General features: G+C 57.5%; 2 protein-coding genes across 5 annotated transcripts in view; both read left to right on the top strand.

Annotated features, from left to right (window-relative positions):
- Positions 1-5724: 5724 nt before the first annotated feature.
- Positions 5725-25666, top strand: part of TACC1 (transforming acidic coiled-coil containing protein 1) — a 32819-nt gene continuing 12877 nt past the window's right edge. Inside the window, exons 1-4 of one of the 4 annotated variants that reach the window (XM_084221962.1) lie at positions 11197-11333; positions 17042-17154; positions 22443-23436; positions 24427-24462. In XM_084221962.1, the coding sequence (XP_084078088.1) occupies positions 11254-11333; positions 17042-17154; positions 22443-23436; positions 24427-24462 (1223 nt within the window). In that variant the 5' untranslated portion in view covers positions 11197-11253. Of the gene's footprint in view, positions 5781-8881; positions 8939-11196; positions 11334-17041; positions 17155-22442; positions 23437-24426; positions 24463-25666 lie in introns of those variants that run through there. The other 3 variants (XM_084221965.1, XM_084221964.1, XM_084221963.1) reach the window with 3 other exon arrangements.
- Positions 16344-17020, top strand: LOC311163202 (uncharacterized protein; the record flags this gene model as incomplete). The annotated part of the gene is made up of 1 exon (XM_084221967.1): positions 16344-17020. One exon carries the CDS (start codon positions 16344-16346, stop codon positions 16863-16865), a length of 522 nt encoding a protein of 173 aa, XP_084078093.1. The 3' UTR covers positions 16866-17020.

The following is a 25666-nucleotide window of genomic DNA, read 5'->3' as shown; positions in this document are numbered from 1 at the left end:
ACACCATTCCCTGCTAGCTGGGAATGTCATGTGGGTGTGAATATCTCCGTGAGCTTGTTTTTGCAGTCTGGCAGTGCAGTGCCCTGCTCTGCCGGTGTCGGGCTGAGGATGCTCCTGCGCCCGATCCCTGCTTCGCCTGGGAGGCAGGAACCCCTTGGTGCCCCACGAGACCAGCCCAGCTCCTCGGGGGATGTGCCAGGTGGGCTGAGAGCTCCCACATGGGCTGTGCTGCCATGTGGCTGCGACATCCGGCACGGGAAACCGCCGCGGGGGCAGAGCAGAGGCTGCTCCGGGGCCGGGCTGCACCGCCCTGCCCTGCTCCTCACGGGGCGGCTGACGGCATCCAGCTCATCCCTCTGAATGCTCCAGGGAAGCAGCAGCACGAAGCAGGTGCCAGGGGGCTGGCAGAGCTGGGAGAAGTGGTGGGCACAGCGTGAAGAGGATCCCAAGTGCTGGTTCTGGGCCCCCAGGGATGCCCTGACACACACCTGGTCCCGGTGCCCAGCAAGGTTGATATTCCCTGCCCACCCACAGCCACGTTCCCACTTTGCAGGGGAGGCTGGAAAGGGGTGTAAATTAAACCCACCAAAAAAAAAATTCAACTTAATTACTGGGGAATAAAAACCCCATTATTCTCTCTGCCCTAAAGCAAGAAAAAGAAATTTCCCTCATTTCCTTCCTAAATTCAAATGAGGGTTTATGGGGAAGGTGTGCCTGGCACGGGAGCAAGAGCAACAGGAGCTGGTGGTGCGTGGTCCTGGCGGGGTCTCGGTGGCCAGGGGCACAGAGCCTGGCTCCAGGCTCCTCAGGAGGAGGGAGGTGCTCCCAGGACAAAGCTCCTTTGGCTCCTGGGGGCCCTGTGATGATCCTCTCCCCGAGGATCTCATTGTGCTGGCGCCTGTCTGACCATCTGCATCAGGTTTGCACCCACCTGGAGCCTGGCCAGGAGAAGGTCCCACCCCAGTTCCCAAAAACGCAATGGGAATGGATCTGCCCCCACCAGCCTGGCAGCTCCAGAGCTCCCTGGGACCTGAATTTGTGGTGGTGCTGGGAACTGAGTGCTGGTTTTTCCATGGAGCTCCCAGTCTAAGCCAGTCCAGCCTGCACCCCTCGATCACCAAGCCCTGGAACAGGCACACACCTGGGTTGACAATAACCATCAACAGAGCAAAACTGCTGCTTTTGGGAGGAAAACAGCTGAAAACGCATTTTTCTGGCAGCTTGACAGTTGTGTCTTAAACAAGACATTTTAAACTTACGCTGCGAGCCAAAAAAAGTTGTAATTTGAATATACAGCATGGCACATTCCTCCAAAATTGATCATAAAGTTCTGCTAAAACACAGGCACGGCCTGAGTAAAATAAATATTTTTGCTTCCAGAGAAGTGAAAGGTCTGGCCAGCGACTCGATTTATAATATTTTTAGCAGGTGATTCATCGAAGAGGGAAAAAAATACCCAGGGCAGCTGAATTCAGCAATGGCTCTTTGTCTCAGCAGGGCCAAGGAGTCCAGGCTCGTTGTTAGCTGCTGAAATGAAGCTCCTGGGCTGGGGCCCTGGCCCTTTCCTGGGGTCTCTGAGCCCTCCAGGACCTGCTCCCCTCAGCAGGACCTGTGGCTGCAGCCCCTCCAGGGGCTCCTTTGGGGAGGGGGCTGTGCCTCAGTCCTGCTGTGGCTGGGCTGAGCGTCCCAGTCCTGCAGCCCTGGGTCACTTCTCCCTTCCAGAGCGGGAATGGGATGGGAAAGGACAGAGGGCCCTTTGAGGCTTTGTTTGCCCAGAGCTGTGGGTTTGGATGGGGTTTCTTGACTGAGCTCCACTTGCTGCATTGCTGAGGTCTGAGGATGGAAAACAAACCCTTTGGCCTTTCCTATCTCCGGCTCCAACAGTAGATTCTTTTCTTTTCCTTTCCTCCCCACAGGTACTGGCTCTTCCCAGCCACAGGAAAGGGGGAAAGCACAAGCAAAAAGGAATTTCTCCACGTCCCCAAGGCTGTGTTCTTCATTTTAGGCACATGCAGGTCAGTCCATGAAGCCCTGGGTGGGGCTGCACAGCCCCAGGACTGGTCACTGTTGTCACTATAAGACATGAAATAACACAATGTGGAAACGCTGCTCTTTCCAAGGTAAAAAGAGAGTTTTTAAATTTCTGACTCCGACATTTATAGATTTCCAAAAGTGACAGTGGATTGCAGGGTGACATCTCTCCAATGACACTGGACAACCAGCAGCCCATCAAATTTCTCCTCCTCCATAAAAGAATGCAAAACAATGAGTTATTTACAGAAAGTGTGTGAGAAATTTCATTACAAGAATGTCAACATCAGAAGGCTTAGAAAATCTTAAAAAATCAGGGCAACACACTGTGGCTCTGAGGCCCTGGAGTCAGGTGCAGGTCCTGTGACCCTGGCCAGGGATGCCAACAGCCACCCAGAGCCCTCCCTGCTCTCCTGGGTGAGGCTGGGCTGATGCAGCAGAACTGTGGCCCCACAGGGCATTTCTGGAGCTGGAGGGCACCGAGTGGTGGCCAGTGCCTCTGGACCCCTCCAGTGCTTGTGGCCAAATAAAAAGAGTGGTCTTTAGAGGAGCTGCTGGCCACACACGAGACACCTGCTCCCAGCTATAAAAATGGATTAGTTGCGTTGCAGCTGGAGCCCATCCAGGCAGCAGCGCCTTCCCCAGCATCCCATTTGGCAGGCAGAGCCCACCGCCTGAAAGAGCAGGAAGGACGAGCGAGGGGACGAGCTGCAGAGTTAAAAGCAGGGTCTGGAGGCTGTGATCCTCTGCTGGTGCAGAATCAGAGAGCTGGGAGCAGCCCCAGGAGCAGCGCTGTCACCGAGGCTGGGTCTCGCCCCTGGAGCCCCTTGCTGAGCCTTCCCATTGTTCTTTGTGCTGGAGCCTGGTCCCAGCGTGCTCCCAGCTGGCCAGGATGCAAACCCCAGAGCAGCAGATACTAACTCATTGTATTCCAAGTGCTGGAAGGACTCCATGGCCCAGCACAAATTGAGTGGTGAGATATTCAATCGGAGGAAACCCTCCTCGTTAACAGAGCATCCCAGGCACGCAGCCTCCGAGGTGCTGCCTTAGCCCTGCCCTGGGAACCTGCACCCGAGCCCAGGGAATTCCACGGGGGCCTGCAGGGACATCTGCAGGACCTGCTGCTGCTGGTGTGGCCCTGCTGTCCCCCAGAGCCCGCTGGGGTGAGGAGGGTCCTGCTGGCTGAGCGCCAGAGCAGCAGCTGGGCACAGCCTTGGTGGCAGCGCTCCACTCTCCCATGACAGCAGCCACTTCTGCTCAGCAGCACTCAGGAACACCCCAAAACAATGGCTACGTGCATTTCCTTCATTCACCTGGAAAATCTTATTCCCCTGCTAGACATCTGCCATAATGCAGTCCTGCCTGGAGTGTCAGCCTCACGTGGAGTTTTACGATGCTCTGAATACCAATTATTTCAGCTCTTCCTGCAGCAGTCTCTGCCCCAAAGGATGCAATAAGGGAACTGGAGCTAAGCTGAGACCACATCTGGGTGATTGCTACAGGTCTGGTTTTATCACAGGCTTTTTGGTCAGTGTGCCACTTGGTCCCCACTGCTCTGGCTCGGACTGACACACTCTGCAATCCCTTCACCCAAGGCCAGATGCCTGGGACCAGCTCTTGGAAAACAACTGGCAAGGTCAGGGCTGCAAGCAGCAGCTCAGGTTTCTGACTGATGTGCAGTGCTTGGGGAAGCTCCCAGAGCTGCAGACACACGCCTCATCAAAGGTGGGGCGCTGGGATGTGCAGGGTTTGGAGCAACCTGCTGACCAGCTGGGGAAAGCACAAGGATGAGGGAGGAGAAGAGGATGGAGAGCTGCAGGAAGGCAGATTTCCCTGGGTGGGAACCCTGGAGGGACTCCTGCAGCTTTCTGGGCAGCCTGGGCTCCTCTGTGACCCTCACCTGGAGCCAAACACCAGCAGGAAAACAAAGGGGGAGGTGGGAAATGAACGTGGCCCAAGGCTGAGCTCGCTGACCGAGCTGTGGCCAGGGTGATGCAACCAGGGTCAATTAAGCTGCTACCACACAGCCTCACAGGGCACATTAAGTGCCAATTTTCTGCACTGCTGAAGAGGTAAAGAATGAAAATGAGAGCCAACAGGAAGTTCCAGCTGGAGAGAAAGAGCCACTTGGGAGATGGGAGCTGAAGGCTAGACTGGGGCCAGCCATGAGACGAGCAGGCAAGTGCCACAGCAACCTGTGAGGCTGCAGCAGCTGGGAATGCTCTCCTGCCCCAAACCTGGGGGGAACACGGGCTGGGGGGCGTCTGTGGGGCAGCACAGAGAGCCCAGCCTGGCTCCCGTGGGTGCTGGGACAGGTGGGACACAGCAGCCACCCCAGCAAGGTGGATCCTCTGCCTCCTGCTCGAGGCATCGGAGAGAGAAAAAGAGAGAAAGAGACGGGTGGGAAGGGCGAGCAGACAGGGAGCGACCCGGCAAGGCAGCAGTAATTGGGGCTCCCGGGCTGCCACTCCCCACCCTGCTCGTCCACGGAAGGTGCGGCAGGGTCCTTTCCACCCGCTGCCCTGATTTTTGGGAGTGGAGAGGGCAGGTTCATCCCCCTGCACGGATGCCGTGGGTGCTGGGGGTTTGGGAAGGGAATTCCGGGCAGGGCACTGCGGGAACAGACGGCACAACTGGTTTGCGAGGGGGAGTTTCCCATCTGAGTTTTCTCTTCTCTTTGGGAAGCAACACCCCTGCTGACGCTTCCCGAGGACGAAATGGCTGCGCGGAGCCCGTGGCTCATTCCCGCTCCTTGCGCTCCCTCTGCAGGAGCGGGCGGCTGCCGGGGGTCGGGAGGGGCCGGGGGTCGCTGCCAGCCCCCGCTCGCAGCCCGCACCAGGCTGGCACCTCTGGCACGAACCCTTCGGGGTGAGGCCGGGGGGATTCAACGGAAAGGCTTGAGCTGATTTCCGTGTGCGGGTCGCGGGCTGAGCCCTGCCCGGAGGGATGCTCGGGGACCAGGCTGAAGTTTGGGCTCAGGCAAACTGGGGGGTGATGCGGAAAGGGGGCGGGGGGGACCTGCCCCAAGGGGGAGCGGGAGCTGAATGGGGACGAGAAGCTGCGGAGATGCTCAACAGAGCAACACCTCAGAGCCCCCAGAACAAAACCTTGGCACCCTCACAGCTCCTCTGCTCCAAAATGTGTCCCCAGACAAACCTCGTGCTGTCCCCTGTGCTCCGGGCGCTGCCCCGCTGCTCTGGGGAGCTGCGTGGCTCCATCTGTCCCTCCAATCCGCGGGCACATCCACGGTCCCCAGACCTCCTTCCCCAGCCTCGCACAGCTCAGAACAGCTCCCCATCACCTCTCCCTGCAGCCCCAGCTCCCTCTCCCTCTGAAAGCGGAGAGGTTCCCACCCCGTCAGGGGCTAGGCTGCCAAATTCCAGCCGAGAGCGCATTTTTACGGCATGACACCAGTAGTGGGGCCCCGGCATGAGCTCCAGGCGTTCACCCGCCAGGCGCCGGTACCGGGGCAGCGGCGGCCGGTGCGCGGCTCTCCCAGCGCCGTGCGCGCCCCCGCTTCCCTCGCTCTGCCCCTGCGAGCGCTCGCCAAATATTACAAAACGTCCTCCTTCCTTCCCCCCCGGCTACAGGGCGCAGAGACACCCTCCGCCCGGCCCTCCCCACCCCGTCCATCCCCTTCCTTCCTCCCTGCTCCTTCCCAGGCAGCTGCTACGCCAGCGGCTGTCCAAGGAGCCCCCGGACAGGTAGCAGAGAGTGACAGAGCTTGGGACAAGTCTGCAGCTGCAAAGGTAGGAAGGAGAAGGGAGCTGAGGGCTGGGACGCTCACCCAGAGCTGGAGGGAGGAGGAGAGCAGGGACCGAGGTGCAGAGCAGCCCCCGGCTCCACCAGCAAACTCTGGAAGAAACCTTGGACAGCACAAGCTGCCGCCCTGCCCTGCTGGGAGCGGCTGTCACGGCGCTTCCCCGGGCGGAGCGGGGGCACCGGCACCTGCCGGGCCGTGTGGCCACGCCGGGCACTCCTCCAGAGAGGGGAGATCTGCCGCCAGGGCGCTGTTGTGGCTCTGTTTGGGTTGCTAAGGAGGCGCTGCCGAAGCCAGACGGGATGATGTGTGCGATGTGCGCTGGCACGCTGCTCACGCCGCCTGCCCTCCCTCGGGACCTTCGGGAGATGCCACCAGAGCTCCGGGCCAGCGCCGGGGAGAGGGGAGAGGGCTCAGGAACAGCGCTCCCGCCCCGAGGCGCTGTGCTGCTGCTCTGCCGGGCACAGCTCGGGTGCCCAGGTATGCCCAGGTGCTCCTCGGAGCCTGGTGCTGCCAACTCCAGGCCGGTTTGGAGCTGGTGGCCTTCAGATGGAAGGCTCCAAGAAGGATTTAACACAACATCCATGTGACAGAGCGGGCTCTTAGTCCCAGACCCTGGAAACCTCTGCAGACCTCTGCCCCAGGCAGCACAAGGGCTTGGCTGCCTCTTTCCCAGGCCCATGGAAATTTCCATGGAATAATAATTACCAGCTGCCCCTGGCAGACCACAGCCCTCCTGCTGGCCAGTTCCAGCGCTCCTCGGGGTGCAGGAGCCCCACCTGAGCTGAGTTCTGCTGCCAAAGAGTAGGAGCTCACATCTGGGGCACATCTGGCTGCTCCGTGTGGCAGCCAGCCCTGTGGCACCTGCAGTGGCAGCTCTCTGGGCAGGGTGCTGTGGCTGTTCAAGGTCCTGTCACACTTGGCAGTGCCCTTCCTGCAGCTCTGCTCACCTCCCAGGTGGGACTGGGGGCTGCTCTGGGACTCCTGGGGGTCTGAGCAGCCCCTGAGACTTCTCTAAGGCTGGGGCTCACAGAGGGTGACACTGATCCTTCCTGCTGTCCTGAGGGGCTGGGAAAAGCTTAATCAGGTTTTTTCCTGCTAGTTTGTCAGGTTGAGGGAACTCTGGGGAGCGTGGGGAAGGACGTCACCCCGCGCCCTCGGGGTTCTTGGATTTGGAAACTGGTTTTCTGTGCTGGTGTGCTACATAATTGTCACTTAATTTTGGTGCCTTCCCCCTCCGAGTTTCCCTGCAGGGTCTGCCCGGAAAGCCAGCAGTTTCCCAGCAATCCCATGGTGTTTACTCCTCACAGGGTGGGATCCTGCCAAGGAGGGTGGGGACTGTGGCCGAAATTGCCGAGCGTGGAGCCACAGTGCTGGCGTGTCCCCCCTCCCTGTCCCCGGCCTGCTTGGCATCCTGGCCAAAATCTGACCCTGCCCGGATCTTTTAATGCTGGTTTTTAACCTTGGCTCCTGGTCAGATTCACCCCTCCAGTTTAGATCCCTGCTCCGACTTTTACAGAGATGCTGAATTCCTGCCGCTGGGGAGCAGTGCTCAGCTCAGCAAAGCCTCGTGGAAGCATTTTTTCATTTCTGGGATTCGTGTCTGGATGCAGCATGCCAGCCTAGAGTGCAGGCAGGGCCTGGCAGCTCCTGTCCCACAGATGGGGATGTGTGTGTCCCAGCCTGGCCCAGCCGGGCAGGGCAGCACTTCCAAATGCACTGCTCAGAAATGGCTGGAGGAAATTCCTTTGAAATCAAAGGCACAGGAATGGAAGGGCCAAGCCCTGGGAATTCTGCCTGGCCCCTGGGCACGCTGCCTCCACAGGAGGATGCTCTGCAGGGACTGCTCATCCACTCCCAGATGTCAGAAACAACTGCTCACTCTGAACATTTAAAAAGGTTTATGAAACCTTGACAAAAATACAGCAAAGGGCTGCATGAGGGAAAAGCTGCAGGGCTGGGAGCTGCCCCTCGTGCACACCACGGGGCTGGTTCATCTTCAAGGTGGATGCTCAGGCTTTTGTACCCCTGGGGGCTGCACCAGCCAGCCCTGGCCCTTCCAGAGTCTGTCAGGCAGCTCTGCTGTGCCATTTATCAGTGCAGACTGCTTTGGCACTGGATTGCAGGTCAGGTGTTGCCATGCCCACCCCCTGAGCACCCCCAAGCTTTTCCATTCCCACCTGCCCCAGGTAAGGGACACCTGTGCAGCTCCTTTGTACCTGTCCTGGACAGCCCAGGCTGTCTGATGGGCACAATACAGGGGGAAAGGGAACTGTGGGGAGAGCAGAGGGCATCTAAACCACAATAACATAACTGTACATCACTAAAGCTTTTCCTGATATTCAGACATTAGTTATTTTTAATTGTGAGAGCCAATCATCTCATTATCCAGCTGTAACCCAGAGCTCACTCCTGCCCATTTCCCCAGCAGAGATGGGGACTGCACATCCCCTCCCAGATCTGAGAAACAGCTCCTCACTCTTCATCACACATTCCCCCAGCAGGGATGAGCAGAGGCAGAGCTTGTCCTCAGCTCCAGGGGAGGAGGCACCCAGTGACACCCACACAGCACATCACAGGCAGTGTTTGGCCTTCATAACCCATGCAGGAGGGCAGAGCAGCCCAAAACCCCCTCCAAGGGCTGCAAAAGTCATCTCCTCACCTTCTTCACCTGCTGCCACAACCCCTCAGGGCCTGAGACCCCTGCAGCTGCAGCACGGCCAGTTTCCCCAGAAGGGAACAGCAGAGGAGCTGCAGCAGGACCCAGTGGGAGCTGCCAGGCTGGGGCTGGGTTTGGAGCAGAGCTGTCCCTGGGCCACGCTCAGAGCCATTTCCTGATGGGTTTTCCTTCAGCCAGGTGGTCCTGGGGCAGTGCCAGGAGGCTGCAGCATCCCCGGACAGGTGGTGCAGGTGCCAGCAGCGGTGCAGGTGCCAGCAGCGGTGCAGGTGCCAGCAGTGCCCAGGCTGCTCGGCGGGGTGCAGGGTGTGCCTGCAGTGCTGCCAGGGATTATCTGGCCTCCTGCAGCTGGCAGGGCCCCATGCCACGTCCCACATGGCTGTCACCTGACTCAGCCCTGGGGCCAGCCTGGTGACCGGCAGCAGCCTCCGAGTTGTCCCTGAGTTGTCCCCAGCTCGCCGGCAGCTCAGGTAACACCAGCCCCTACCTGGGGGCATCTCAGGGCTCTGGGGGGGTCGGGCTGTTGTGGGAGCCCCCCGTGGGTGGGCATGCCTCAGGGCACCATCATAAGCAGTTGTGCCTGGCAGGGCATTTTTTCATCCAAGGACAGTTTGGTTGGCATATTTTGTGTTTTTATTTTTATTTTATAAAGGTGAGAGCTTTCAAGGGCGTTGATGCTTTTCTTGCCAAGAAACGCTGCAGCTCCAGCCAGAACACTCGACTGACAGGGGGAAAAAAGAGATCAATATTCCAGTTTTCAGTTTCTCAGAAGTAAAAAGGCTTGAGTGTTGTCAGAAATGGATGCATTCTCAAGCACTTTAATTAAAATTACTCCAACCAGCGCATTTCCTTAGCAGGGTCACCTCTGAGCTTTTAAAGTGTGGCCTTAAATCTTCCTCCCATGGAGGGGTCTGGCTGCCCCTGGCTGTTTGGCTTTCCCTGCAAGGAGATTTGGGAGGAGGCTGTCCTCAGGGGAGAAATTACACCAGCACTTTGTCAGGGCTTCTTGACAAAAATCAGCCCTGGACAAGGGGCTCAGACCCCAGGTTCTCGTTGAATGTGCAGCAGGAGAGGCTGTGCTGGTGGCTGCTGAGAGTGGGTAAATGAGCAGGTGAGAATTTCTTCATGGAAAGAGTCGTCCAGCCCTGGCACAGGCTGTGGGGAACTCACCATTTTGGAAAGGATTTAACAGAGCTGTAGATGTGACACCTGGGGACAGGGGGCATGGGCAGCCTCGGCAGTGCTGGGTTAATGTTGGGATTTTGGGGGGGCTTTTTCCAACCCAAGTGAATCTGTGCATCTTCCAAGCTTGAATGAGAGATGTGGGACTCCAGGGCTCTTCAAAATGCAATTTATTGTATACAAAATGCAATTTATTGTATACAAAATGCAGTTTATTGTATACAAAATGCAGTTTATTGTATCCAGGATGTCACAGCAGCCCAGGGTCGTGGGTGGCAGAGCTGTGCCCACAGCTGTCAGCTCCAGCTGCAGGCAGGCCTGGAGACCCTTTAATTTTGGTTCCATTGCATTATATACTTTTCTTTGCTGAGCATCTTAATGCAGTAGAACCCATCTATACCTTAACTTTTACCTATAGTCTATCATAGCTACTGTAATTACCATATTCATGTTACTGTTCTCCAATCACTAACAGTCAGTACATCACAGTTTCAGCCAGAAGTTGTTTTTCAGTGTTCTTGGAAAATTCTGAGACCTTTTTTCCACTTGCCACATTTGCTGACTTGTTTGCCCTGTGCTCCCTTCCTGTTTGGTAAAAACATCTTCTTGTTTGGGGTGGGTTTATCCTTTGCTCTAAGCCATAAAACCCCTTCTAACTCACACACCCTTTGCCTCCTTGGTTACCCAGTGAGACTGGCTCAGAAATTCTTTTCTTCTCTATCAAAACTTGCTTCCAACTCTATTCCTTCATCAGACTCCACATTTAAAAATCTTTCTGCTAAGCACCCATGTCTGTGAGACTTTCCTGTCAAACTTTGATCCTTCCCAACACATCTCTTATTCCCACAGTCACTGCCCCGTGCTGTCACTATAGGACACTAAACAACACGACCTGAACTTGCTGCTTTTTCTAAAGTAAAAGAGACTTTTATTCTTCTGACTCCAACATTTATAGATTTCCAAAAGTGGATTGGCAGTGGATTGGAGGGTGACAGTGCCACCTCTCCAATGACACTGGACAAACCAACAGTTCATCAAATTTCTCTTCTTCTATAAAAGAATGCAAAACAATAATTTATTTACACAAAGCACGTTGGAAAATTCGTTACAAAAACATAAACATCAGAAGGCTTAGAAAATCTTCAAAAAATCTTCAAAAATCAGGGTGACACTGTGCCAGCCCCAAAAAAGTTTCTCTTGGAATGGAGAACGTAAACCCCCCTCCCTCTGAATTATTAGAATAGCAAAATCAAGGAGCTCTCAGGCAAAGATATGGGAATAGGAATAACATTTCTTTACTTTTACTTTTCAAACTTTCTCTTGGAATGGAGAACGTAACCCCCCCTCCCTCTGAATTATTAGAATCAAGGGGCTCTCAGGCAAAGATATGGGAATAGGAATAACATTTCTTTACTAGTATGTGTATTAAAGCAAACAACCAACAACAACTCCCGCCGGTGCGAGCCCCCCCAGTCCCCCCTGAGCCCCGCCGAGCCCCCGCCCTCCCTCTCCTCTCTCTCCCTCCCTCCTCTCTCCCTCTCTCCCTCCCTCCCGCGGGGAGGGACGCGCCGGGACCGGCGGAGAGGCGGCAGCGAGCCCGGCCATGGGGGCGGCGCAGAGCCGGGACCCCCGAGCCCCCCGGGACCCCCGAGCCCCCCGGGAGCCCCGGGCCCCGCCGCGCCGGTGAGTGGGGGGGAAGGGGCGGCTCGCGGTGCGGGTGGGTCCCGTTCCCCCCTTGCCACCGCTCCGGGTCGCTCCGGCGAACCGGAGAGTGAGGTTTAATTCTCCTTTAGTTCCTTTCCCTGTGTGGCTCTGCCCTCCTCCCCCAGCACAATTCGCTCCGGATCCCCCATCCCTGGTGTCAGCTCGGCCCAGGAGGGAGGCTGGGCTGCCTCTGGAGCCCCGGGTGGGAGCTGTGGGGGTCTGCAGGCTGGGCAGAGCTGGAGCTGCTCCCCACCAGCTGCTCGGGCGCTGGGATCAAAAGGAAAAGTGGAAACATCTTATCTGTGAATCAACCAAAACATTGCTGGGAACAGAGGTGTTTTCTTTAAGCGGGGACCCTGCCAGGCTGTGTGTTTGCAAACAGCGGGCTCAGACAAGGAAAACAAGCGCGTTCTGCCCTTGTGACTGCCCGCTCCTGCTTTTGGTTCCTGCAGTATCTCCTACCTAGACATTAGAGGTGTTTTCAGGTGGAAAAGGCATCCCAGTGTTCCCTGAGTGGCTGGAGCTGCTCCTTTCTGCCTCGTTGGACTCGGCTGTTTCTCCTTCCCACCTGTTTGCTCCACCTTGAGCAAACTTTGTTTTGTTCCTCCCACCCTTTACCATCTTCCTGGTCTCCCTCCCTGTCCTGGCTGTTGTCCTCGCTCTTTGCCGTCCCCATTCCTGCTGGTCTCCCGGGTTATGGGTTAGGGTGCTGCCTGCATTTCTGGGCTAAACTCAGGGATCTAAGGCCTGACAAACACCTGATAAAAGCATTCCTGCCACATAGCACAGATATTTTTAGCAAAGGGAGCAAAGGAGCTGGAGGGGGAGTCAATAAGCTGCACGGTGAAGGCAGCTGCTTGTGTTCATCCAGCATCAGTGTGGAAATGGGGCTGGAGCCTGTTCCTTTTGAAATGAGCTCGCACCCACACGAGTGCATCAGCGAGATTAAGCTGTGCTTGGCATTTTTAAAATGCAGGAATAGCAGAGCATTCATTATCCCATCGGTCCTTTTCAGTGCAGCCACAAATGTCTGTATTTATCCATTTGCTGGCAGTCTGCTGGGGAAAGGCAGCTGGAGCCCGGGGCTGGCTGCTGGTGTCCAGGCTGGTGTGTGACAGTTGTGTCCTTTATTTCTATTTCTGTAGCGCTCTTTTGATGGAATGTGTGGCAATGGGAACTGTCACATCCCAGGCCGGGGAGGATCCCGGGGGAGCTGAGCTGCTCGGCAGAGCTGTCCCACGCTGGGCCGGGCTTTGGAGCTCGGGGGGTGATGCCACAGCCGGTGACACCCAGGCAGACACACATGGCAGAGCCCGAGATGGAAGCAGCTTGGTTTTGTCCGCCTTGATTTCCAGGGCACTGGGTGTCTGTCGTTCTGCTCGGTCCGGGCTGTGCCCAGAGGTGTCCAGGCTGGGATTCTGCCGGGGTCAGGAGAAGCAAAAGGGCCCGGAGAGCTCGGCGGCGCTCGGAAATCCATCCTGGGGAGCCCTCTAGCGAGAGCAGAGCCCGCCGGGCTCCCGGGGCTGCCGCTGTGCCCGGGACGTGCTCCGGGGGGCTGGCACACCTGCGGATACCCCGGGATGCTCCGGGATGCTCCCGCGCCTGGGGAACGCCCGGGATGCTCCAGGTGCTGCCGCAGGCAGGAGATGCTGATCCCTGATGGATAGAATAGGTTGGAATAAAATGCGGCAACGGGAAAAATGCTCCTGAAACGCCTCGGACCTCCTCTCCTGCAGGAGATGAGCGCTATGTGGATAAGGTGCTTGTTGCAAGCTGTGGGGGAGATTTACACAGCAGTGAAATATGGATTTGTGGTTTTTGCCCGTGCTGATCTCTGGGTTGTCGCCACCTTCTCCTGCTGTCCTTGTGCCCCAACCTGGCGTTGCCTGCAGGGGGCCGGGCCCTGGTGCTCCACTGCAGAGGAACAGAGAAATGAAACCCACAAAAGATCTGTTTCTGAGCTAGAAATGTCAGCTCTGGCTGCTGTGCCGTGCCCAGAAAAGCTTCGAAGCCAGAAATAGGTGTTCTTCTGCCTAATGAAAGGGCTGAGAAGGGAAATTCCAGGTGCACTCCTTCCTGTGGCCTGGGGCACTGCAGCTCCAAACCAGGTGTGCTGTGTGGTACCTGTTCCTCAGCGTTATTCCCGGTGCCCTTCCCGGGAACCGAGGTGTGGGGACACTGAGAGGAATTGTGCACGCTGTGGTTTTGCTGCCAGCAGGAAGTTCATCCCCAGTGTGAAGGGAAGGTCCATCTGGATGAGGGCTGCTATCCCTGGATGCAGCTGGCTTCCTGCAAGGATAAAGGTGAAAAGCTGAGCAAGGTTTTGCTTCTTTTTGCAGCTCCTGTGATGACAGGGCTCTTCTAGTTCCAAAATCTTTGGGGCTCCACCTGTCCTCTGTGCAGAAGGGGAGTATCCCTCCTGGAAAGTGTGAGAAGCGTGGGTGGGGTTTTAGGCAGCTCAGCACAGAGGTGTCAGTGGGCTGCACATCCCTGTCCCTGTGTGCAGGGCTGGGCACAGTGACAGCAGTGAGGGAGGGGACAGCAGTGCCAAGGACAGCCTGTCCAGCTGCTGCCTGCGTGGGCTGCAGCTCTCTGCCAGCATGGAAACTGCTGGCAGGTGTTTTTAACCAGGTCAGCATCCTCCCTGCTCTGCAGAGATGTGTTTGCTGACTGTGCCAAGCAGCGTTTGGCAGGCAGAGCCTCCGGTGTGACTGACAAAGTCAGGTTATCTCCTTGGTGGTGATTTGCAGGCTGGGTCAGGTGCCAAGCTGGAAAATGCCACCAGAGGCATTTTCTTAATTGCTCCTCGGGAACAGCAGGTGGAAGCAGGCTCTGCCCCTGCGCTGCTCTGGTATCTTCCTGCCCCAGGGCTCTGCAGCCAGCGTGGTTCAGTCCTGCTGATCCTGTTCCTGCCGGCTCCTTCCCGGGGTGCTGGGTGGGATTGGGGTTCCTGGCTGGATGCAGTGTGTGCACTGCCTGCACAAGGACAGCTCCTGATGCTTCCCTGCTCTCGTGTGCCCCAGTTCCCTCAGCCAGCAGGTCACACACAGCTCCTTCCCTCTGCAGCAGCGGTGGCTCATCCCTGCTGCTGCTGCTGTGCCAGTGCTGCTGCTCCTGCTGCACTCTCCTTCTCCATCCCCTGTGAGGTCCCTGCCGAGCTCCTCAGCTGCTCCTTGGGTTCAGGGAGGTGGCAAGGGGAAGCAGAGGCAGGAGCAGGATGAGGTCAGGCTGCAGCGTGTTGCTGCAGCGCGGCTCACGCTGAGGATCTGATGTAAAATTCATCTGCAGAAATCAGCTCTGCTGGGGGAAGTGGGCTGTGCTCTGCTCACGGCAGCCATGGGCAACAGGATGTGGAGCTTCTGCTTCAGACTCATGGTTTTGCTTCAGACTCGTGGTTTTTGGCTAAGCTTCAGTAAGAGTCACGTAGTCCCCTCTTGCTCCGTGTCCTCTAGAGCAGCAGGGCAGTGTGCAGGGTCCCTTGTCCCCCTGGGGATGTGGGGACCAACGTGGTGCAGGGGCAAAGGTGTCCCCAGTGCCTCTCCTGTCACTGACCTGTGCTGGGAACTGGCAGCACCTCAGCTTTGGTTCACCCAGAGAAGTCTTTGGGGAAGCTTAGAAGTATTGTGGAGAGGGGTAAGAGACTCTTTTCAAGAGCACACAGGAATGGCACATATACCTAATAAGGACACCAAGAGGGGGAGGCCTGGAGAAAGGATCCCTGCAGGGAGGTTATTTGAGATGCTCAACCCTGAGTACTGAGCCCTTTGAAGCTTCCACAGAGGCTGGTGTCAGAGGCAGCCCGACCAGATGGACAGGTCTGCTGTGCTCTGTGTCCATGCAGAGGCATTCCCAACCCCCAGAGCTGCCTGATGACTCACGGGGAAGCCGTGGGCTCAGCCTGCCTTGGGAGCCCTTGGTGTGGTCAGCGAGGGCCAGCAGCGTTCTCTGCAGTGGGCCGGGCTTGTTTCACAGCAGGACAGTTGTCTGCCCCTCCCAAGGCATCCCTGGGACCAGGGTAAACCAGTCAGGGCTCCAGGGAGCTGCCAAATGTCACTGCCCGGGACAGATCTGCTGCAGAGCCCTGGACATTGCTCCCAGTGCTGCGGCACGGTGTCAGAAATGTTATCCTGCTCTCTCTAGCAAGCGTGTGGGAGGTGATGAATTTGGGAGTGGGAGCCCTCGTTGGGGGAAAAAGTTCCTGAGGGAAAGTTCCTGAGGGAGGCCAGCAAGGTTGATTTCTGTGGGAACTGCTGGCTGTTATTTTTAAACAACAATAGTTTAATAAATAAATAAATAAACTTGCTGCCACGGAAGGATATAGCATCAGCCAGGGCGGTTGGGGCCGGTATTTCCTTGGAAAGTGGAAAGGACAGGTGTTTCCCTCCCCTCTGCCCCTGCCCGCTGTGTTTGGCTCCTCAGCTCTGGGGAACCCCCTTCCTTGGGGGAACCGAATCTTCCCGGGGGGAGTGAGGATCCCTGGGGGGGGCACTTCCCCGCCCGCGTGGGGACTTCTCGGGCACGTCCAGAGTGGAAAGAATCCGTGTCAGCACAGGTGCAGCCAAACCGATGTGGGACGGACTGCCGGGGATCTGGTTTCACAGTTCCCTGCCCTCTCACGCGGGGGCTCCCTGTGGCGGGGGGGCAGGCAGGGCGTGGCGAGCGGTGACAGCGACGCGCCCCGGCCGCGCCTTTGGGCAGAAATTGGAGAATTTGGGAGCTCGCATAGAAGGAAAAAGCAGCGGTTGTCCCCCCCGGCCGGGAGGGGCGGCGGGCCGGGGAGCCCCGCGGCCATCCCCGAGCGCATCCCCGCGGCGGGGGCTCCGGGAGGCGGCGGGGGGGCGCGGGCTCGGCCCCTCCCCGGGGCGGGCGCTCCCCGCCGCCGGTGGCGCGGTGCGGGGGCGGGCGGCCCGAGCGGAGCGGGGCGCGATGGGGGCGGCGGCGCGGCCGCAGTGAGCGCGGCGGGCACGGAGCGGGCACGGAGCGGGGCCGATGGCGTTCAGCGCCTGGCAGATCCTCTCGCCGGTGCAGTGGGCCCGCTGGACCTGGTCGGCGGTGCGGGGCGGGGGCAGCCCCGAGGAGGGGGACGGCGGGGCCGGTGCTGCCGAGGAGGATGATGAGGAGGACGAGGAGCGGGACCCGCCGGCGGGGGGCTCGGCCCTCGGCTTCAGGCAAGTCACCCGCGGCCCCTTCCCTTCGCTGCCCGCCCTCCCGCGGCGCCCGCACCCATGCGGGGCTGCGGGCGCGTCCTCCCCGGCCCTGTCCCCATCCCCTCCCCGCTCGCTGCCTGGCTGCCGGGGATCCCGCACCGCACCGCGCCGCGCCGGGGGCTGGGGCGCCGGGAGCCGCTCCCCGGAGGATGCCGGAGCAGCCGGGCTCGCTCTCCGCGGCAGGGGGGGGATGCTGCTGCGGGGCTGCGCGTCCTTGGAGGCCCGTGCTGTGTGCTCAGCCCGGGAAGGACCTGGCAGGGAGCCTCCCGCAGGGCTGGGGTGCACAGGGCGCTGCTGGCGATGATGTTTCACCTGCTCTCCCTTTTCCGTTTGCTAGCATGTCCCGCTGGACAGGAGCGAGTGGCCGCCCCGGATGCCCGCGGCCAGCCCGGGGCCTGGCTGGACGTGTAGGCGCTGTGGAGGATTTCAGAGGTAGCCTTGAAAGCAGTAATTCCTCACTCTTTTCCCCCCCCTCGGCAGCTCGGACTCCACTGATAATTTTGAGACCCCTGAAGCAGAAACACCAGCCTGCTCGCCTCTCAAGGAGTTCTGCGAGCCCCCGGGATCGCCAGAGTCTGAGGCCAGGAGCCCAGGTAAAGAGCCAGCTCTAAAGAGTGCACCTTCTGCTCTTGGTCCACTGGCACAAAGGCAGGGTGGGGTCAAGGAGTGAAATTCTCTGACTTTGAGTAATGCCTGGCACACTTTTGGTGGTTAATGGCCTGGACAGTTCAAATGCCGGGGTTGGGCTGGGTGCCCCACAGAGAGCTGTGATGGGCTCACTGGGAGCAGTCCAGGGGTGCTGTTGAATTACTGTATCAGTTAAACGTTCCTCTGACACTTCCTCTGCAGCCTGGGGGCTGCCCTGACTGCTGCTGGCCGGTGGGACCTTGCTCATGTGTCACTCAGCCCTGGCTCCTGCACAGGAGTGGCAAGATGCCAGGTCTGCTCAGTGGAAGGGATTTCACTGCACAGGCCATTTTTCCTTGGAGTTTGGTGCCAGGTGTCCTCACTGAGTAGCTGCTGCTAAAGATGCAAGGGCTCAATGCTGCTAAACCCCATTTTTTGAGAAATTGCAGGGGAGCTGCTCTAATTGTGTGGGGTTTCCTTTGCTGGTGGGTGCTGAGCTGTTTTGCAGGTTTATCCCTATGTCCCACACTGCTGCTCCTCCCCATTAGCCCACGGCCTTCTGAGGAGCAGCTCCCCACTGTCTCCATTCCCTCCTCTTCAGGGGTTTGTGCTGGTGTCCGTGGCTGATTTTGGTGTTTATCTCTGTTTTTTTTTTGCTGCTGGGAGGAAGCTTTGAAGCTCTGGCACTGCTGCAGCAGCCCATGGGGGGTTATCAGGGCAGGGCAGGGTAGCTGGGCAGTGCCAGGGTGCTCTGCAGGAGCCTCTCCGAGGCACAGGGCAGTTTGTGGTGGCTCAGGCAGTCCTGGACAGGCCATCCTGAGCATTCCCTGCCCTCTCACTGCTGCAGACCCTGTGTGTGATGTGCAGCGTTGTGCTTTCCTTCAATGCTCACAGCAGCAGCTGGGAACTTTTTGTGGGGCAGCTTTCAGAGCACATGGGCTTGGGTCCTTCTGTGCAGGCACAGGATGCTGTGGCTCTCCATCTCCTTTGGGGGATGGACCTGGGTGCTCATCCATCCCTGTGGAGAACTCCTGTTTGTCTGCTGGGATGGAGGGAGTGCTCTGTTCGTGCTTCCAATAATCACAGCTCTTGGAATAATCCTTTTAAGAAGGGTTTGGGCATCTTTACTTTGGGGATAATGCCTGGGAAGGGGGGGAGAGAGAAAGGCTTTCCTAGCAGGTAGGAGGATCATTTCTGGCACAGCTCAGGGAAGCACATTGCTTCAGACTCCAGGCTGTCGCTGTTCCCCTGTGTGCCTGTGCCCCTTGTCCTGGGATGAGCAGCTCCTGCTCAGCAGTGAGGGAGTATCTGCTCCTGCACACAAAGCTCCCAGTGTTCTGGAGACGGGGGCATGATCTCCAGCAAAAGCTGTTTTTCTGTGCTGGCTGGCAGAGAGTGGCATGTTGGGGCCAGCAGAGCCAAACTGTGGTGCCACCACACTCGGCTCCAGCCCTTCCCTGCCCCTGTCTCTGGCTGGGTCTGTTCAGTTGGTCTGGAATGGTGGAGAGAAGGGATTGTCTGGCTGTGGGTGGGTTTGCAGCGTGCAGAGGCACCCTGGGCTGTCACACCAGCAGTGTTAAGGCCTCATCTTTGCGTTCTGCAAAGCCAGACTCATCTTGGGAGGGAGGCAATCCCTGAAATGGCTGCTGGGCTGTGAGGGGGCAGTGCCAGGGCTGCACCTGGGGGCAGGCGCTGCACCCCTGGCCTTGAGGCACAGCGAGGAGCAGGCACTGCCTGCTGTGGAGCTGCAGTCTCACCCTGCCTTGGGAATAAATAGAGTGAGGGATGACACAAGCTGTGACTCCAGGGCTGGCTGCTCCGTGCACAGCCAGGAGGTGACCTGGTGTGTTAAACCCTCTCCTTGGGGACAAAAGTTCTGCCCTGGAGGGGCTGCAGTGAGGGTTTGTGCCCAGCCAGAATCACTCAGTTTCTTGTGGTGGTGGGATTAATTCTATCCCATTCTTGCTCGAGTTATCTCCAGTCATCTGCCAGCAGATATTTTGCACAAGGAAATGAGCAGGAGCAGCAAATGTAGAGCCATCAGTGCTGGGAGCTGCTGTTGCCCTGATGCAGGGCACGTGTTTTCCGGTGCGTTAGCAGCATCCTCCCTCTGATGCTAATTCTTAACAGAATGGGTTTAAAAATAGATCAACGGCTGTTAAACACCAACAGAAAGCAGAGCTGGGTGATGTAGGGCTGAGCTGGGTGTGTGGGGCAGATATCCTGTGCTGAGACGGGGAAGTGTGTGACTCACAGCTGAGTGCAGGGCCCCGAGAGAGGAGGGGCTGTTCTGGCAGGGATTGCTGCCTGTGGGATGGAAAGGGCTCTGAGCCTTTGCCTGGCAGCCCTGCCAAGTGCTCCTGGTTGGTTTGAGGGGATGGCATGTTGGAAAGCTGTTTAAGTCGGTGTTTGTGTTTAATTTCAGCCCGAGGAAGACAAGCAAAGCAATTACAGTGCAGAGGCACAATGTGTCTGTTACTGTGGTGCCAGACTGTCCTGCCTGGTTTTCTTTAGAAAGTAAAAAATCTCAGTTTTCACTTTGTAGCATCCCCTGCAGGTGCTCACCTGGGTGCAGAGCAGGTTTGCAGCCTGAGCACAGCCAGGTCAGCGGGTGTGGGTGAGATCCAGCGTGCCCTGTGCTGTGTTTGGGACAGAGCCTGGGGTCACCGTGTGTGCCATGCTCTGATACTGTCCCTGCTGGGACTGTTCCCTGCTGCAGGGTGCCAGAGGTGGGACAGGATTGTGTTTGGGTTTCCCTTAGACAAAGGAAGGAATCATCAATCTGACTCCATGTTTTTAGAAGGCTAATTTATTATTTTACGATCCTATATTAAAGAATTATTGTACTAAACTATTATTAAAGAATATTATACTAAAGAATACAGACAGAAGGTTAAAAAGACAGTAATGAAAACTCGTGACTCTCATCACAGCTTGGCACAGATTGGCCATTGAGTCAAAATACTCACACTAGAAATTTAATGATACAACCACTTGCTTGTAAACAAATCTCTAAACACATTCTAAAGGAGTAAAACACAGGAGAAGCAAATCAGATAATTATTGTTTTCTTTTCTTTTTTTTTTTTTTCTGAGGCTTCTCAGCTTCCCAGGAGAAAAATCCTGAGCAAAGGGATTTTTCCAAACAATGTGAATACCACAGGATGGGCCACCTCAGGGTCACCTCTCCGGGATGCTGCAGTGAGGCATCTGCTGGGATGCTCTGGAAGGGGCAGAGCTGTGTGTGGTCCATGGCTGCCAGCACGCCTTCTCCTGGGCTGCTCAGCACAGATTTGGCTCAGAAGGAGGATTTGAGCAGTGAGAGGGCTGGGGGACAGCTGCAGGAGTGGGGGGGACAAGCTGGTTTCCCTGGCAGGAGCCACGAGCCGAGGGAGGACGTGCGGAGCCAGCAGGGCTGCTCACAACGTGACTGCCTGGGGCTGGGGCTGGGGCTGGGGGAGCACTCAGGAGGAGCAGGGAGAGCTGCAGGCAGCATGCTGGGCTTGGGGAGGGCTCCCTGGGGACAGCCAGGGCTGCACTGAGGTGTTGCCAGGGCTGGGCAGTGTGGGGGTTCGGGCAGAGAGCCCCCAAGGAAGGGGCTTCTGCTTTCTGCATCCTGTGGAATTGTTCCTGCAGGAAGAAGAAAGGTAGAGTGGGAGGAACTAGGGGAAACCCCCCCTGAGCTCACAGGAGGGACATTTCTGCTGCAAAGGATTTCCAAAAGCAGCACCTGAGCCTGTGCCTCCTGCCTCCCAGTGCAGCCCAGTTCCTCAGCTCTCAGACTGGCCACGGGAGGGGCTGAGCACTCCTGGGTGCAGAAAAGGAGGGAATCACAAAACTGCAGAACCTAGCTGGCTGCTGCTTCTGCTTTTTGTGGGAAAACCATTCTGAGCTGTGGCCACACGCTCCTTTCCTCCCCACCCTGGAGACACCACAGCACGGAGAGGCAGTTTGTGTGCTGGCTGCTTGTTATTCAAGGAGTAATTACTCATTGCTTGGGTTAGAAACCAGGATGGGCTCATGTCTGTGAGAACAGCGGCTGCCAAACCTTCTGCTGGGAACACAAAATGCGCTTAAATAGTCCTTTTGCCCTGACTTTGAAGTCTGTTCTTCTATTCAGGGCTGTCTCAGGAAGGCTTCAAACAGCTGAGCAGCGCAGCAAGTGTAATAAAGTTTTCTTTGGGGTCTGTTAAGGAGGTTTTCCTGGTTCCTAATGATGGGAAGGCCTGCCAGGCTCTGCCTCAGACTGTTTCCTGGCTGCACTCCAAGTACTCATCCACTGGATTTGTGTTTACTGATGCATTTTCTGGGGCATCGAGGCAATGTCTACTTGGAGGGAGCTTTTTTTTTGCAGTCAGGGGAAGCATTTTTGCAGTCTCAGGGAGGACACAGACCCTCATGATTCATTTTCATGGCTTTTAGCATCCTGGGGATCAATTATGCTAACCACGAGCCATCAACTGAGTCAGGATTGTTGGCTCCACGTCCTGGTTCAGTCCTGGGACCAGATATTTGCCTGATTCCCTGTTCCTCTGCCAGCCTGCGACTCGCTCTGTTACCAGCACACATGAGCTGGTTGCAAATGCCTGGTGATAGGAAAAAGCTCTCCTGGGTGCTCAGGGATGGGATATTTTCCCACCAGATGTTTTCCTCTTGTGCCTTGGCACATCTGCACTAGGAGCCTGGCTCTGGGTGCCCCAGTAGATAAAGGATCTTTTCCATCCCTTGATGTCAAAGAAAAGATTAAACAGTAAAAGGATTGAGGGGAAAGGATTGGAGTAATGGTGATTAAGTCATGGATCAGGATTTGTCATCAGGAGAGGCTGGCAGCAGTGTGGAGAGCCTGGTGTGACTACAGCAGGGTTTCTGCAGGTGGAGAGGAGCTGGTGTGGGGCAGCTTCCCCTGCCTGCTGCAGGCAGGAGTGTCCAGCCCTGCAGCCCCACATCCCTCCTGCAGCCAGATTCTGCCCCTTCACTGAGCACACCTTCCCATTCCCCTTCTCCCCGGGGGCTGCTGGTTTGCATTTTGTTGGTGTTGCCTCGTGCTGTGCATCCCTGAACTCTTCTCACTGATTTTTAACTCTGCCCAAGCCAGCAGTGGCTCCCTGTCGTGTGGCAGGAGGGAAGCTGAGCTGTGAGTCAGTGGTTCCCCCATAAAATCTGACCCTGGAGCAGCTGTGAGGAGGGAACAGAAAGCCCTCTGGAGGGGAGTGCACTGCAGGTCAGGGTTTAACCATCTCCTTTTATCTTTCCAGAGCCAGGTGGCCATGCTGACCTGCTGGTAGGGGAAGCCCACTGGGACAGCTCGCCTGGGAAGCACCCCAAAGATGAGGCTCAACCAGAGATTGGAGCCCCTAAAGCCAGTTTGGATGCTAAAGGGGAAACTGACTCTGACAAGTCACCCCTGATGCAGCCCTTGGCCGGGCTGGGCTGCCAGGCTGACCCTGGGCACTCTGCTGTGGAAGCAGTGCCCCATGTGGGCACAGCCACCTGCCAGCGGGCCATGCCAGGAGGGGACACTGGCACAGGGCTGCTGGAGCTCAGGGCTGATGCCCTGGGCCAGGAGCAGCTCAGCAAAGGAAGAACACCTTCACTGGGGAGGAAAACAGATGAAGCCACAGAAGATGCCCAGCTTGACCCCGAGCAGCGTGACAGGAGTGTGAGCCCCTCTGTGGCAGGGCCCTGCCAGCTGCAGAGCTCTGCCCCAGCAGCCCCTCAACGCCTCCCCCACCCCAGTGAGCTGGGGGGGGACCCAGCTCTGGAGGCCCCAGGGCAGCTCCTGAAACCTGGGGCTGATTCTGCAGAGGCCAGGGAGAGTGTGGAGGCCAAGCCAGCTTCACCCAGGAGGGGCAGCAGGATCCCAGCCAGCAAGCTGACCCCGAAGAGACACAGAGAGTCCCCCAAGAGAGCAGCTGAGGATGCAGAGAGGGGAACCACAGAGCCACCCCGGGGCTCCTCCCAGCTGGGTCCCACGGGCTGGGACAGCCCCAGCCTCGGCTCTCTCAGTGGCAGCTCAGCACTGCAAAATTCACCAGTTCTCCCCAAGGGCTCTTACCAGTTTGACCCCAATAACTTTGACTCCCTGGATCCATTCAAGCCCACCAAGACGCTTGCCAGCAGCGATGCTGACTCTTGCTCCACTGCAGACAACAGCCTCAATGAAATCCTGGAATCTCAGACTCTGGAGATGCAGGACGATGCCCTGAAAGGCAGAGACTCCCCCAAGAAGGCCAAGTCACGCCTGATAACGTGAGTGCCAGTGTGTCAGAGCTGGGGCTGCAGCCCCCCCGTGCTCCCCCTGGGCAGGCAGAGCTGCACTGGTGGTGGTGATGGTGATGATGGTGATGATGGTGGTGGCAGTGCTCCTGCCCTGGTGCCTCCTGAGTCAGCCCCAGGTCCAGCTGTGCACCTCAGGCTCTGCTGGTGGCTGCTTTTATCCTCCTGTGCCTGTCAGTGCCACTGTGGGAGCAGAGGGACAGATGTTCTGGAGCAGTGCCAGTGCCCTGAGTCCCAAGGGAAGGCTGGATTGGGACCTGCTGGCAGGATCACCTCTTTGCAAACCCCTTGGGGGTCCAGCTGGTGGCTCAGGGTGTAGATGTGGTGTCAGAGGAAACCTGCAGGGGAGGCTGGAGCTGATGTGCTTGCTGGACTTGTGCAGGGATGTGCAGGAGCTGTGGTTGGTCAAATGTAGCTGAGACATTTTGTGAGCTGCCACCAAGTTTCTGTTTTATGTCAGAGAACAGGTTGGACAGGCAGTCTCTCACTCTTCTGTCGGATTCTCCAGTGAGAAAATTAGGTAGTGGGTTTTAACAGTGAAAGAGAAAACCTCACAGGGAAAAATCAGGCTGTGTTGGATGGCTTTGTCCAGGAAATCCTTTACAGAGAGTAGATAAAAAATTTTTAAGAGCTGATGTTCCCATGTGTGGCTGTGGGTGAGCAGAGCCTGTGGGGAGGGGAAGCAGCAGGGAATTCTCTGCTCTCTCTCTGTCCCCTTGGAGCAGCCCAGGCAGCAGGGAATTGCCCTGGCAGTGAGGTTGGTGTGTGGATCTCACCCTGCGAGGCAGGATCAGAGTGTCCCGCGTGTGTGTGTGCCCAGAGACTGAGCTAGGCAGCTCACTGTGCTTCTCAGAGCAGAGTTAACATCCAGGTCTTTTCACACACTCTTCCTCAGGTCTTTTCACACACTCTTCTTCTCTCCATCTGTCTGTCTCTCTCCCTGTCCGTGCTTTGGTGCATCAGGACTACTGAGCAAGTGAAATTTCTCTGTTTTCTGTTGTAAGTACTCTCTCCTGTATTCCTTTTCTTTTCCTTTGCTGTTCTTGTCCTCTCTCTGGGTGTGTGCTGCCCCACTGTCTCCATGGCATGCTGGCTCCTTCTGCCCTTTGACTTGTGCTCTCTGCTGTCTGGTTGGTGTGGCGGGATCCCCAGGGTGGCCTGGCCTGGTGAGTGCCTGGCAGTGAGGGAGAGGAGCTGAGCTGAGCTGAACTGAGCTGAGCTGAGCTGAGCTGAGCTGAACTGAGCTGAGCTGAACTGAGCTGAGCTGAGCTGAACTGAACTGAGCTGCACTGGAGGCACATGCCTGTGCTTGTCCTTGCAGCATGCCGCCTTGCAGCGTCTCCTGATGGTGGCCAAGTGCTCAAAACCTTCAGCTCATGGAGGGGCAGCAGGTTTTTGTGCAATCCAGAGCTGTTTTATTGGTGCTGGGGGGGGAGCTCAAAGCAGCTGCCAGGTGATGGGATAACCCTGGCCCAGGAGAAGGTGCAGAAAAGAGGAGGGTGAGGGCACGACAAGTTTGTCTCGCTCGTGGCAGGGCATGAGGGAGAAAACCAGTGCAGAGCAATTCTTCGGTGTGAGCCAGGTGTGCATGGCAGCGTGCAGAGACAGCTCCGTGTGCCGCCCCACGTCGCTCCTCGTGCTCTGCTGCGCTTGTGTGGGCTGGGCTGGGGGGGCTGGACCCTGCCAGAGGCTGGGGCAGCTCCAGAACCTGGGAGCAGCTCCCTGCAGTCCTGCTCGAGCCTTTGCCTGTGGCTGGAGGCTGGGATCCCTCCCCTGCAGGTCCTTGCAGTGGCTGTCACACGAGCTGTTCCAGCTCAGCAAGCGTCTCCTGGGGGGTCAGACATGGCCACGAGGCTGGGAGGTCCCTGAGTGTGGAGTGTGAGGGGTTGAGATGCAGGAGAAGAGCTCGTGCTGTCCCACCCACGTTCCCACCGGGGCTGTGCCTGCGCTGGTGCGTGGGGATGCGGCCGTGCCTGCAGCCCTGCACAGATGGCCTCTGGATGGGTGTCTTCAGGAAGATGGGATGAAGTTCCAGGGACATCCTCCTCCCTGAAGTTCCAGCCTCCTCCCTGAAGGGTGAGGAGACCACCTGCAAGACCTCCTTGGGCTAAACTTCCCACCTGAGGGGCTCCTCTCCTCGGGGCAGCGTTTGCGCCGGGTGAAGCGTTTGTTTGAGGCACAGCACCTTGCCCTGGCCGTGCTG

The sequence above is a fragment of the Fringilla coelebs genome (assembly GCF_963513975.1).
Source record: "Fringilla coelebs genome assembly, chromosome: 26".
Taxonomy (NCBI): domain Eukaryota; kingdom Metazoa; phylum Chordata; class Aves; order Passeriformes; family Fringillidae; genus Fringilla; species Fringilla coelebs.
Note: the sequence above shows the minus strand (reverse complement) of the source record. Positions and strands in the feature narration are given on the sequence as shown.